At 35.9% G+C, this 14915-nt stretch overlaps 1 protein-coding gene across 2 annotated transcripts; it reads left to right on the top strand.

Annotated features, from left to right (window-relative positions):
- The first annotated feature begins 554 nt into the window (after window positions 1–554).
- On the top strand, window positions 555–11424 carry LOC120326289 (protein unc-93 homolog A-like). 2 transcript variants are annotated; one of them, XM_078111457.1, is made up of 9 exons: window positions 555–786; window positions 4923–5063; window positions 5209–5403; window positions 6451–6626; window positions 7240–7398; window positions 8744–8903; window positions 9243–9448; window positions 9956–10190; window positions 10541–11424. In XM_078111457.1, exons 2-9 carry the CDS (start codon window positions 4958–4960, stop codon window positions 10756–10758), a joined length of 1455 nt encoding a protein of 484 aa, XP_077967583.1. In that variant the 5' UTR covers window positions 555–786; window positions 4923–4957; the 3' UTR covers window positions 10759–11424. The 2 variants fall into 2 exon arrangements, with proteins under 2 accessions (XP_077967583.1, XP_039248484.2); XM_039392550.2 differs by lacking the exon at window positions 555–786 and having other exon boundaries at window positions 4509–5063; window positions 10541–11423.
- Window positions 11425–14915: the final 3491 nt, after the last annotated feature.

Below are 14915 nucleotides of genomic sequence, written 5' to 3'. Positions count from 1 at the left end.
AAATGACTGGACGTTATGAGGAAAATGGAAATATAATATTTAAATAGGGTGTTACGCTTCAGGACATTCTCAAAAATATTTAGTCTGCATGAGGTGTTATCTGAAAAAGCCTAGAAGGAAGCTGACACAATCAGACCTCAGTCATATCAAACGCATCCATCGCGGAAACATTCATCGCATAGGCAAGCAATATTTGACTCATGGGAATGTGGTTATTTGTATGACGCAGTCATGGTGGAAAGTCTGATTTACAATTTTAAATAGGCTATCCTCTAATTTGAGTACGGTCTATAAATCGATGAACGCTTGCGCGGACGGCCTGTATTTTGTTTCTTGTTCTCGCAATGACGCGTCATTTCTCGTCGTCGACTTCAGCCTGTGAGGGGCAACGTAAACAGTGCGAATAAAAGTAGTGTTTTTATGCGCTTTATCGCCACCTCGAGTTCTATTGCTAACTAAACCATCCGTCGATTCGTGTTCCAAGCTGCGGTATTATAACGGCTACAGCACCAATTATACAATGGTGATGTTCGAGTTCTGCCTGATTAAAGGAGATGTTTGCATAAGCACTTTATTTTCGTTGACGCGGTTCTATTCGATAGTTTGCAATCCACACTCCAAATCTGTTGCTTGAAGGGTGTTTATTGAAGAATAATTGAGTGTGAGAAACGTTGACGAAAATGATGAAATAGCAGTCAAATAGAAATCCGTTAAAATACAGTGCTTTCTCACAGGAGGGACTGATACTAACTATATGAAACAAGGAAAAACATAATTATTGAATGGGTATGGTTTGTTTTTATTACACAGTTAATTGCTAGCCGCAGGCCGCAGCACTGGTGTATTCAGCACGATTAATTAACTTTCAACCAATAAACTTCCAAATGTCACTATTATGAAAAGACTGCCGAATTTTGCTTCCCTGAATGTTGTAAAATGCTTATAGACATAGTAATTTATCGCCGTATTCTAGAATTGGTACTCCTGATTCTGAAGTACGCGCACCAAGAAGTCGCATAACCTGAACCCTAACCTGGTACACAACCTGAGTTCAAGTTGTGGCCATCTTGGTGAGCATACTTCAGGAGGTCCCTAGAATTATTATTCATTACATTTATGTAAAATTTATTGTAGCACAAACATTTAATTATCAGTCAAGTTTAAAGACAAACATCACCACCTGGCATCTACTCCTCGCTGTGTTCTTGGAAATTTAGTAGGTTTAATTTCAGACTTGTTGCCGTCTTAGAGCCGCCTCCAAAAATAGTAGACCCAATCAACTTCTGGTAAGTTACATATGTCCGTTGGTTTTTATTAACATTGTATGTAGGTATGTATGCTTATTTGCCTCAAAATGTAACAGTATCAGCATAATAGTTAAACAGTGTCAAGGAGACGGGATACATGTTCAAGACCTTACTGGCATAAAACACAGATGTGCGACATGTACCCCTAACGAGTATAACAGCAGTTTAGAACTGCTGTGTCATATTAGGACAATATACTAGAACTAGATGACTGAACAAATAAAACCCCAGTACAATACACAAGGCAAAAGATACGGCACAACGACGATATGCACAATAGTCAGTTTATGGCACGTCCATGTCCCCGGTTCTAACGTTGGATAAGTTTTCCCTATATATACTGTATATATTTGGATCCACTCCATTTTTGTTGGAGCGTCTAATGGTGATTACACTATAATATAGAGCCTTGTTGGACGTTTCCGTCTTTATATTTGTTTCTTCGTGGTATTTATTTTTGATGTAATCGATTTACGCTTTTTTAATTGCTTTACTTGGTGTTGTCAATTCTGCAATTGTTTTCTGTCGCTTGATTGCTTTGGCAATTATCCACATGTGGTGTCGGGAGTTTCTTTCATGAATCTTCCGTCACAAGGCTGGCCCACAATACAATCTTGAGAAATTAGCACTTGAGAAACGCCAACATCATTCCGGGTTGTAAAATAGATTGTCATAATATTCGTGTTTGTCATTTTTATTCCCAGCAGACAAACAAATTATGAAACAAGCATTTACTTCGAATTTGTTCATTTCTTCGGGCGTGAAAAAATCTCTGGGATTGTTGGTGATTTTATTTTTCAAAAAAATCCAACATATTTGTTGACATCAGAATAATGGTGGCTATTATATATGGAATTTTCAATTTCAGTGTAATTTTCAGAAGCTATGAATATTCGGTCGCTATCAGGCTCATCTTATTATCACGATAATGTTTGCTTCTCAACAGTTGTGAGTGAATACATGGCTTCTGTTATTCCATTTTTTTTTTAGAAAATAAACGGTCTTTGAGACATGCCATTTTTTTGCGGTACCCGATACAAATTTATGACAGCGATGTAGCCATTGTAATCAACCGACGCTTATGCCATAAATGTTTTGGTGCAGCACAACGCATGGGACTTGGTCTCTTCGAAATTACGCAATAGAATTGGGAATCGGGGCTTATGGCATTTCAGGTATATGAATTGACGTTTTTCTATTTAATCTACGGTGTCGTCTATAATATGCCATTTGTAAAAATCTATGTCTTTTGAAAAATACTTCCTTTGATAGATTATAATTTGAATAACGTACGGTAATTACATTCAACGAAAAATTGGAACTAGCATTCAACTAGGCATTTGTCAAAATATGCTTAACTTTATTGATAAAACGACGCCAATATTGCAAATAAAGATTACAAAAAGGCCTTGCCGTGGAACTCGTTCGACCCTGTTTAGGGTATGTCCGGTGGGTATACTGGCGAAGTACCGAAATGAAAGTACTCAAAGTCTGGTGGGTATTCGTCCATTCCAGCGACTTAACTAAAATCTCTTGCAAAATTATCTCATTCGTTGCAAACAGATTATGCACTTCATTATTTTAGTCGGACCGATTACGAATAAACATCAGCATATGCGTCCGTTGATCTTAATGTTCAATATCAATTCTACCATCATTCTCAATATCCTGGTTGTCGTTTATGAAAATACCGAAGCCAGCTGAATTTCTACGAGTATTGTGTGAATTCCAGTATTATTTTTCGTTTCCCCATTTTCGAGTTCATTTAGTTTCCTCATTTCAGCAGCTATATATATATATATTTTGAGTCTTTTATCGAAATATGAAACTGCTGTGTGAATTCCCGTCTGCTTTTGTGTTTCCCCACGCTTGAGACCACCGTGCCGTTTGTTTTTCGACGATTTTAGTTTGAGTTTTTTGGTTGCAACGTTGATTATTCTGTTGTACAAATTTCGACATTGATTTGCCCGCATGTTGTTTTTCTCTCTGTGAATCAGATAGTCTCCTCCGTCGTCATTTCCGATATTGGTGGTTTATCTTATTATTATTTAAAAACAGCCATTTCAATTTTTTGTCCAACTTTTTTTTTTCTTCTCTTTTATAGAAAGTAATAGTTTCCCACCATTTCCATCCTCTGTTCAATTATATATGTTTGTGTCCCTGTTTATTTGCCAGGGATTCCGCGTGTTTATTGGTGATTCTTTTGGTGGAATGTTCGGTACTCCCGTAGTATGTGTACCAGGTTAGGGTTAGGCCATAATTTTGTTCCGATTTTCATTATGATAGTTCTATTACGAGTTCGGGTACTTTCTGTGTTAGCCAAGTTAATATACCCCCTGCCCATAGGTTTCAGTCCCTTTACACAACTTGAAGTAAAATGAGCGAACAAAATTAGTTACCTCCATATTGGTACACATACTTCTGGAGCGCCGAATGTTCTTGTGAATTGTTATACCTCATATCATCGATGGGTTGATTAATTTGGTCTCGTTTTATTTTGATATCATATATGAATTTTAAGTGTATTCACAGCGAAAATATTGATCTTTTTTTCCCCCTTGGTACCTATTTAATAGTATGTTCTTTGCAACTTTGTGTTTGACTCAGTATTCTCTTACAATTCTAGTTTTTTCAACCCTCCAACCCCCTCCGAAATTTTGAAGTCATATTCCGTAGATCGTGAGTTTTGAGGGTTTTAATAGTGATCGAGAAGATATGTTGCCCAGTACCCAAAACTTTTTGTCAAATTAGATTGTGTGAATACAGAAATATATTATAAATATTATTATTAGATACCTGGGAAACATACCATATATTTTTGTCTTCAAGCAATTGTATACTTTCGCCAGAGACCATGTGACTTTCCCCGCATAGGGGGACAAAGACGGTATTTATGAAAATAAATATAAATGATAAATAACAATCCTAAACAGAGAAATTGAAGATGTAATGAAAATATAGACTCGTCAATATAAAAGAAAATGTTACGGCTTATCTAACTGGGCCAGCCGCCAAAGAAATAGAATTTAATCTCACTATACGTTCGATTTAAATCTGGTATGTTTATTTGTAATAAATTGGGTTCCTATATTTAATATCTCAAGAAACTAAACGTTTAAAATGAACCGGAAAAATTATTTTACAATAAAAGTAAACCGTTTGATAATTATTAAGTTGTTGATTTATATTCTAACGATTTCCCTTTCCGTAACATGAAACGGTCAACATACAGACATACTTATTGACAGATGAAAAATTGTTATTGTATGCTTGCGGTCGTGAACGATGATTTTTTCAATTATTAATAAGTACTTATAAAAGTTTTTACAGCCAGTTATAGTAAGAGCGGTAAATGAACGACAATTGGAATATTTTTGCTCGTGTAATATATTTGTTGACGCTAAAACATATCGGTGCCAAATTAAGTTGAATTAAGTTCTGTGTATTGGCGAGGAAATCTTAAACTTAACTCACCATTAAGTAATCCGATTAAATTATTCTTCCGATACTACGTTTGTGTTTACCTTATTTGGTGTGTTATTCATATTTCTGGTATAAATTTGCAATTTTTTGAGTGAATTCTCCGAGCTAAATGAGGTCAATTATGAATGACAGCTTCAGCTAGAAAAGAATTTTCTCACAAATAGAAAATGACGAAAAAGAATACAATAAAAACCAATAAACAAGAATATGGAAGTGAACGAAATTTTTATCCATGTGCAATCGGCTTTGCCATATGCATTGGAGTAAATAACGGTGAGTAAAAAATAAAAATATTTATTTTGTAATTGACTGTTTGAAAGTTTCAAACATAGCTGTGAAGTACATTTGGCGATACAAGTAAATTTTCTACAGATTACGGTACTAAGACATAGTGAAAATGATCGTAAATATTTTTCAGCTCTGGCGGCCTTACAAAGCAGCGCGAACGTTAAAGAAGGAATCGGCACAAACTCTATTATGATCAAAACCACAGCTAGAATCATTGGAAGTCTAATTGTTGTCCCTCTCGTACTTGAACGATATGGACAAAAAGCTGCTATGCTTTTTGGACAAATAATTAATATTTCATTCACTCTGGCAAATCTTTATCCGGGTAAGTTATACGCTAATGCTACTGCAGCCCACCTTTCAAAATCTTCATCAGGAATTGATTCAAGTACATGGCGGGGCATTTTAGAATGCCTGATGATATCGAATCGAATATTCTTTTCGAATCTCAAATACTTGGAAAATATTTAAATTAATACAACGGAGAGTTGTATGTGACTTTTTTATTGTAATAGCTCCTCCTGACATTTAAATTACTGAAAACATAGATTCTGACATTCAGGCAGTTCGCTGAGTTGTCACACACAATAAGAAACATGTTTCATCTATAACACGCTGAAAATAAAAGATGTCAGAATAGCATAAGGGTTGCAAGTATGAATATGTTTCGGCCAGGCCGCAGAGAGAATTAAAAAAAAAAACAGTAAAAAACGACTTCAATAAAATTTGAGAGATACATCTCGACTTTTGTCGTGCGAAAAAAAAAGGCGGCGATTCGAAATTTTCGTCTGTACCGAATCGAAAATTTACCTTTGCCCTGCATAAGTACAGGACATGGGGTGACCTCCCAAAACATAACCCAGGTACTTTGGAATATATATATATATATATATATAGAGAGAGAGAACATAACTTTGTGCAGAACAAAATATTACAGAAACCTTTGGTACATCATACTAAAACAGGAGTTCAAGCGTTAAATAAATCTTTTTTTATTTTCGTTGACGTATTTAGAAATGTTTGTCTTTTTGGGGGCTACCCCGTACATATGCAATGAGTAATAATGATAAAATGTACCTTTAATGTAGCTCACTTAAATTTGCTGACTGACAAAACAGCTGTCAAATTCTCCACGTCCAGTAAAGTTGAAAATAATGTCGGTAATTCTCGATCGATTTGAAAATTGCATTCATTTTAACTTCACCCTCCGCGTACGTACACTGACTATCACTGGGTAAATGTCAGTACGGGACTTGAACCAACTTTGCTGCATCTGCTTATAAATCATACACATTTATGTCGGTCTACTCCGCCGCTCGTGAATTCCTATTCCATAGAAATGATTGATATATATTAAATTCGTTTTATTCAGTTTGGTACGTAATGTACCCTGCAGCAATCATTGCTGGTATGGCAGTGCCCTGTACTTGGGTTGGAGCTTCCGTGATTATCCAGAGCATTGCATCCAGTGCTGAAAGAGATCAAAACGCTGATTCGTCTTCGCAAAAGTACTTTGGGATGTTTCTAGCAATATTGTCGCTGGGACAAGTAGGTTCAGCAAAATATTTCTGTCTAGAGTTGCGAATGTTTACTAAAACTTATGTACACTAATAAATATATATTTCGCCAAAATGAAAGTTGGGTTTAATATTTGAATAGATAAGATAGGAATTTCATTTTTATCCCGAGCCGATAGGGCAGCTCAATCATAAAGCAAACCACGACCTATCGCCCGGCTACCAATCCATTTCGGACATGGGAAAAGTTGACAAGTTATTTGTTGCATGGATTTGATGATGGAGAAAGACAAAACCGGTCAGCTGTTACGTGAAACACTCTATGACGGTGGGGGTCCTGCAATCCTCTCGCACATAATTATCCCACGCGGGATTTGAACCTGCGAATTGCATGTAGGGTGATTAGAGCTAGAGGTGCAACGGCAAGCGTATTTCTAACGCTTAGCAAGATGAAGAATTTCGCGCGAGGAAAGTTTCCAAAAATTAGGTTTAGGGACAGATTTAATATTACTATTAGAAAATAATTAAAAAAGATATCCCGCTTTTTTAGAATTGGAATATTTAGTTTAGTCCATTGGTCCACGCAATTGAAACAGGTTATTTTTCATTTTTTGTTTGTTATGTTTGGTCTCTTATTACACCAGGTATTCACTAATGTTATGACTGAACTGATACTTGACTGGAATAACATTGCTCGATACGTTGACAACTTTGTTGAGGGCGGCTTCAATCACAGCCGTACTATTTCTTCGTATAATATAACGTCTGATAACCTGTTGACATGCGGATCAATGGATTGCCCGGTAAGTTCATCATTTTTGAACTTTTCAGGACGTTTCGATGAAAAGACTAAGCTTTAACAGCTTCCCATTTATTCAAACTCCCATATGATATATATTCCTTTTTTTCTTTTCATATTTGTACAAAGTTTAAAGTAGTTTATCAATCACTCGAATTTGTATATTTATATTATGTAATTACATATCGTCACGCTAATAACTAAATTGCGTAAGTCATATTTAGCAATTTTGAGGGAAATTGAAAAAAACTTCCTAATGATATTGTTATGCCATTGGGAAAAAATTATTTCCCATGGTTCAATTTTTCGGATTTTAAATTAATATGTATGGTGTGGGTATGTGACGTCATAATGGCGCACTGTGACTTACGCAGAAATGTGCCTATGACTTGGGGACAATTTTCCAACTTGACTACATCCATCAGTCCTGAAAACCAAACATTCGAAAAATGTATGTGATTTACATTATCTACGATATCTAATCCTTAAATAAGCTTATCTGTTTTAATAACATTATTTTTTTTCATGTTCAAATGATATATTTCATCAATATATATACAGCGCTCTGCACTTTCCATAAATATTAAATATAAAGAATAAAAAAGCAATGAATTCTTGCCTAAAAGCCAACCAATATGAATTGGACTCAGAAAGCGGATATCACAAGTGCCCACTTTCCGATGCCGTAGTGTAAATTCAAATTTATAAACATTAAGCTAGAATCTATGATGCAAAAAAATCGAAAAATACTCCGCTGATGTTATTTTGCTATTGTATAGTCCCGTAGTCTTGTAGAATTTATATGACGGTACAATTGCAATAATGTGCAAGTCGCATAAATCTCCATTTTTATGCGTTTCGGACTACTGGGGATAAAATCTGACTTAACTGACAGGTGCGCAGCATTACATGAATAACTATTGTATAAAAAACTCAGAACCGCCAAAAAGTGACATACGCAATTCGGTTGTTAACCTGACGATATTGCGTTATCTTCACATAGGCCTTGTAGGGCCTAGGCCTATATATTTCAATGCTTTTTCAGTAATTGCAATTTTTCATAATATTTTCATAATACATGATAAATTTAAGTTCTTATTTTGGCGCTCTGAAAGTATTCGTACCAAGATGACGCACAACCTAAACTACCCTAACCTGGTGCCCATACTATGTTCAGGTTGTGCGCCATCTTGGTACGAATACTTCGGAAGCACCCTTATTCTTAATAACAGTGAAACCTTGTCTTCACTGCATGACAAGATGGCTGGTTTCATAGTTCAGTGTGGATATTGATTTTCTTCCATATTTACACATAAAAGAGACATTGACTTAAATTACCTTTTTTTTAGATCGATTACTCATTTCGTCAGACGTCAGGCAAATTTTTTGTGCTTATACCGGATCAAACATTACTACGAGTTCTACTTACTGTCTACATCTTAATGCAGATTGGAGGAGCAGCTATTCATTATGTTTTTGTCACGGGCAAGAGCTCTGCGACTGAACAAGGTACGTTTGAATTACTACTGGCCGTAGACCGCAGGGTTGCTTTTGTTATTTCCAAAGACCTATTTGTCGATATGCGTATACTTTACAAGAGAAAAGATTAAAAAACTGCACCATTTTACTTTGATTGATTGATTACAAAAATGAAATTTAATAAAAATCGTTCTATCAATACAGTTCCTATTGTTAATATTTTTGCATTTGATAAATTTACCGAAAAAATCTTAAAAGAATACGTCCCCGATTTACTTTCCAGCAGTAATTAGAAAGCTATGATACAAATAATGTAAGGTAAAACTGAGGCAAACTAAATTTATAGGCCAGCGCGGATTTCTTTTTCAGGAGAGATCAGTCCATCGATGGAAACGCCTTTGCTAACAGATGAAAAAAGAAATGTCTCGTCCGGTATCAAAAAAACATTCAAATATGCCACGTCTTTGCAAGAACTATTGACTTTTCCTGTTAAATTGCTATTCGGTATAACAATTGCGTATATTTGGACGGAACACAACAGGGCATTTGTGTCTTGTGTTGTTGGAGTCGATAAGGTTTGTGATATTTTTATCTTTAAATGAGACGCTGTTGCATGCATAAATATGCCAAACTATAAACTGTTATTACATTGACTTCTAAATTGGTTACCAATTTTATATATGACTATTTTTATTAGAATGTAACTAAATTTGGAGTAGAGATTGGACAACTTTTCAAATAACAATAAGTAACATCCGTCGATCCGTGCCAATAAAATCGGACTGGAATTTGTCACATCATAGTCACTGACATGCGCATATTTGATGTGAAGTGGTACCGATCTGGGTGTCTTAAAAATGTCGTATCCCACTTGTCACACGTTTCCCACTTGTTCAACCTGTCCCATTGGGCACGTGGCACAAGTAGGACACGTGGAACAAGTGAGACACGTTGGGCAAGTGGGACACGTTGGACAAGTAGAACGAGTGGGACACTTGGAACACGACATTTTCGAGACACTTGTGCCGATCCTATGAATTTTGTAGTGACTGAGTAAATTATTTGTTACGCATCAATTTCAGGTTGGAATATGCACTGCCATTGTCGATATAATGTCCTTTGCAACATCTTTAGTAATTTCGAAAAATTCGGAAAACGTCGGTTTACCAGTTATATTTTCCGTGGGATTGATTTATGATTTGATCAATTACACGTGTTCGTTGTTATGGAAACCAACCGTTTCTACTAAATTCGTTTCGTATATTTTTTCGGCTACTTTTGGGATTACCCATGGCATCAGACGTAACATCGCATTTTGTGAGTACAATTTTATAATTAGTACACCATGTTAAAGTTCATAGATAAAATCTTGATTCAAATTAGTTTATTAACTTTTTTCTATTTGATTGGCGATTTATATTCTGTGTATTCGTCATCAAACTTAACAATCCTTTTACTTCCAAACTCAGGAATGTGGAATTCTGAAATAAATAGGAAAATTGGAATGAAATTATCTATTATGGCCTAACCCTAACCTGGTGCACCTTCTACATTCCGGTGTCCGCCATCTTGGTTCGCATACTTTGGAAGTACCAAATCCATTTCAAATGAAAGTATATGACATCACGAATAAAACAACGACTTACGTTTTATTTATTTATTTTCAGTGGTAACGGCAGTTCATTCACCAGATAAGTCTACTGGTTTTATCTTGCAATTTATATTGCAATCACTAGGGGCGTCTATCAGTACTGCCTGGAGCGTCCCACTTTGCGTCATTGTGAAAATATACATCAATATGTCTTTAACAATAACCGCCACTTTATGCTGGTTGATTGCAAAGGTGCTTCTAGATAGATATAAACAGCAACGAGAAAAACTTTAGAATCCCGAATTCAAAGAACTAATTCTACAAAGGGAAAGTAGCAAGGCACCATTATACATGCTTCCATTTTCTTTCACGAAAAGACTTTATGGAGGTCTAAACTCTAAACACTGGATTAGTGGCTTTTAACGTAGATCGGAACCCAAATGACAGGTTCGAGGAACACATGTGCATTAGTTCAAGTGTATTGTGTATTAAAGTTATTGTTATATATTAGTGTATCGTGCAAAAAAACATCATTTCATTAATAATTCAAATTATTAATAAATATCGAACCTAATAATGACGAAACAAAAATGATTATCAAAGTGTCGCAAGTTTAATAATAGCCAACGATTATAGATATTTGATTATGTCCAAACAATATACAGAACACATATTGACAAGAATTTCGAAAAAAGGGCCGACAGGATTTGGACAGTTTTGATTCAAATTGAGTTTGAATGTTTCGTTTTCTTTCTGCATAACTAGTTTTGTGAATTGCTGTGGAATTATATATTATATATATACCTCTATTATTCACCTTTCCGTATTTGGCAAATACAGTCGGAGTTCAAAGACACTTGTTTATATTATTGTCTATATTATAATCGCAGTTATTAGTTTTGAGTTAAACTAGGACAAGTTAAAGAGAGCTACAGGGTTTTTTGGTAAAAAATTACAAACCACTGCAATATACATCGACAGGTTTATATGCAGCAAGGTTTTGAAATTTACGGTATGTCAGTAAGCATGTTGCGTCTGTTGTTGTTTCTATTGTTAACTGCAATTCGGGGTAGTAAGCTAATTCATGCCTTACTGAAACCATTTCCTGAAGAAGTTAGTGCTGAGTACGGGGACTTGATCTACCACACTGAAGTGAGATCGTTGAGTAAGATAAAGTTTTAAATGGGTCCATTGCTTTTATAAAAGGAGCCACAGGAATTCCCCTATCTTGATGATCCATCGTGGAATGAAGATTGTTTGACTATGTTTATATTTCCTCACTTGAGACCTTGTTGTCGCGGTAAACGGGTTCAAGGCTGTGCTTAGACTTTTCAAGTTAACTTTTAAGAGGGATACTAGTACATTCTCCAATCGGTTGATCGGAACGTAGGCTACTTCTTGAATAAGACATCCAGACGCTGGAATTCAATATACTCAACAAATCAAATAGCTCACTGAAGAATTTGACACCAGACTTTATTTCTCGAGTGGAGAAAAATTGCAGCTGAAAGTAATCGAAAATGCATTTTCAATAGATCCAGAGAAAGTCTGAAAATCATTGATTTGAAAGCTTAGCTGCATATAAAAAAAGCACAAAGAGAACAGTTTGTTATTCACAAGTGTTTGCAAAAGCAGAATTTTGAAAACCTACTGGTGTTGGTAAGGCAAATATTCAGCCTGTTCGGGGGAACTTACATATGTGACCAAACCTTCTCGGTATTAAGCACAAACAACAGCGCTCTAATCTCACTGATAGAAAATATGTCACTTGGACAAAAATTTAAAGATATAAATACATTATAGTTGCTTTTATTTCATCTTGCAATGACGATGGCTTGTGGCCTGCGAACCATAGGCCCATTACTAATTGTTTGCTGCGGTCCTTCCGTTCTTTTGAGTTGGTGCAGACCGGCACTAAGCACGCGAAATAGACCTATGGAAAGTTTTGATATTGGACACGGAGTGGACCTATGAATCGTTTTTTTTATTATGTTGTTGTTGGTCTTGTTTTTTATGTTAGAATATATTTCTTCCCATTGTTATGGAACCATCGCTTTTAATTTTTTTTAATTAGTGGTCAAACAGCTTTGACATTTTCAGTGATTAAAGATTGTATTTTTCGTTATTTAAGGCTATTACTTTTATTTATTACAAAAATTTCTTCGAGGTATATAGGATACGTTTTGTGTGCTATGACGTCATCAAACTTTCGGCACCTTATGGCGGTTCCGCGAACGCATATCAGCGGATTTCGTGCTCAGCGAACGTCGGTGAATCTCGTGCTTAGCGAAAGTGGGAAGTTTTTTATGGGGAACGGTAGGCTGCGGTGCCTGATATGATAATACAGAAGTGACTCAGATCAGTTGGTATTCAAATTCACGTTGAAGTTGTTTTCAGTGGTTGAGTGGTTTTCAGTGGTTGAAGATTTTACTTATCGCTAGAATGCTATTTTATTTATTTCAAAAGTTCTGTGGCCTCTATGGAATTCGTTTTTTGGGTGCGATGACGTCATCAAAATTACCCGTACTATTTCGTGGGCATATATTTGAGCATCGCCCCCCTTGTTTATATATCTACACGCGCCACTCCTCCATCAGTAAATGTATACACTATTAATTTTAGTCAAAAGCTTGGGCCTGGATCTTGTTTCGTATGATCAGTTTGAGCTAAGCAAAAATATCGAAGGCAATGTTTTGGAAACTTGTATGGACAACTTTTCGACCGCATTTCCAACCTGCTTTTCGATGCTCGTTATTTAGTTTTGATTCTGTGTAAACCTCGAAAATAATTCTCCGATGAATCATAAAGTTCTTTTGCCAGTTTGTATGGTTGGTTTATTTGACGAGAAAAATACTGAGTTGATCCAAGTTCTGGGAGTTTTCATTTATTTGAAAAACAATCAATCTGGGCACCACCAATAAGAAATGTAGCCTGGTCGTTAAATCGATCGCTTTTGTTTGTTTATTTATTGAAGACATTGCGGCCGTTTCTCCCGCAGATCGAGTAACGTGATGGATCTGTAAGGCGCTGTGCGCTCGAACGATCGATTTTTACGTCCGACGAATGCCTCGGAGTGTTTGTTACGTCGTGTATATGCCCAGTAGAAGAGTAGTACAGTAAGAGGTAGGCCTAAAGAGGCATACCAAAGATAGAGACCAGTATATTAGTTTATAGGAATGCTAAGAGAACAGTTTCGTGAAGATTTGAAAAATATATTTCAAATTTTTGTACTGGATTCCATCTTATTGTGGGGTACGGTGGGTACCACACATAACAATGGGTAAAATTGCTTGTAACGGCTGAAGCTTTTTAAAGTTACTTATTAGTATTCCAAACGAACAATTAGCCTTTATGTTCCAGCTATCTAACGCCTAATTGAACTCTTATTTTGCTATGTATTTGTATATTTACGTTCTAATTTACTCTTTTGTGGGTGTTGTTACAAATGTACACACTGGGAAAAAGTAAATCAGAAATTTTATTCAAATTGGCGCAACTTTGCTCCTTTGACCAATAATTAAGCGCAGATTCTTACCCTAAAAGCGTTTGTTGTGTGGCATTTTCGTCTCATGTCAATGTGAATTTAAGAAGATGTAATTGCTGCAACTGCGTTTTTCGACCCCAAAATACTATGCATATTCACGGAACAAATTTCGTCTTGCGTAACATTTCTCGCGTAAGTTTATGCGGTAGTTACTCCAGTATATAAAAAATCCACTGTTACGTGCGGACTCGAGATTGAAACGTTTCGGCGATACTTTGCATTTTTTATATCGTCGTCTCTTTAAAATCTTTACCAAACACGAGCGATAACTGTATGGCGTCAAAGCATGTTAGTGAACTCGCTTCACGTAATTTGAGCGAATACTTATGAATGAGCAGAAAATTGTCATTGCGATTTCGCTATCCTATCCGTAATAATATGACTCATTCATTTGAGGTCAGATTTAAATTTTTCAACGTTGATTTTCCAAATCCTGCATGTTATAGGCCATAGGGGGAAATTGAAGCCTTTGTACGTACTGGGTTTTACAAATGTTGATTCGATATAATGGATTTGATTTGATTTCTAGATTTGATGTAATGGAATTTATCATAAGTTGTTTTTCTTGTCAGGCATATCCTCGAAAACACTTCATCGATCCTGCTTTTCTAGGACCTTATTGTTATTATTATTACATAATTATAATACCTCAGCGACAGTGATGATTGAGATAGCGATCACTCCCGTCGGTGTGTTTACGACAGCTATGACGTACATGGAGCGGCATAAACAGCATATAGATAACAGTCTTGTCATTATTCAGTATGGCATGCCCATGCACACCAGCAGTTAGACAGTATGTCGTGGTTTATGTATTAAATAACTCTTTCAAAACAAGATCCGTCGTGATTTCTCTTTCAACCATATTTGCGTCAATCGCTTATATTATTACATGTAGAAATACATG

The sequence above is a fragment of the Styela clava genome, chromosome 4 (genome assembly GCF_964204865.1).
Source record: "Styela clava chromosome 4, kaStyClav1.hap1.2, whole genome shotgun sequence".
In the NCBI taxonomy this organism is placed as follows: Eukaryota; Metazoa; Chordata; class Ascidiacea; order Stolidobranchia; family Styelidae; genus Styela; species Styela clava.
This window is presented reverse-complemented; position numbering and strand designations above follow the sequence as displayed.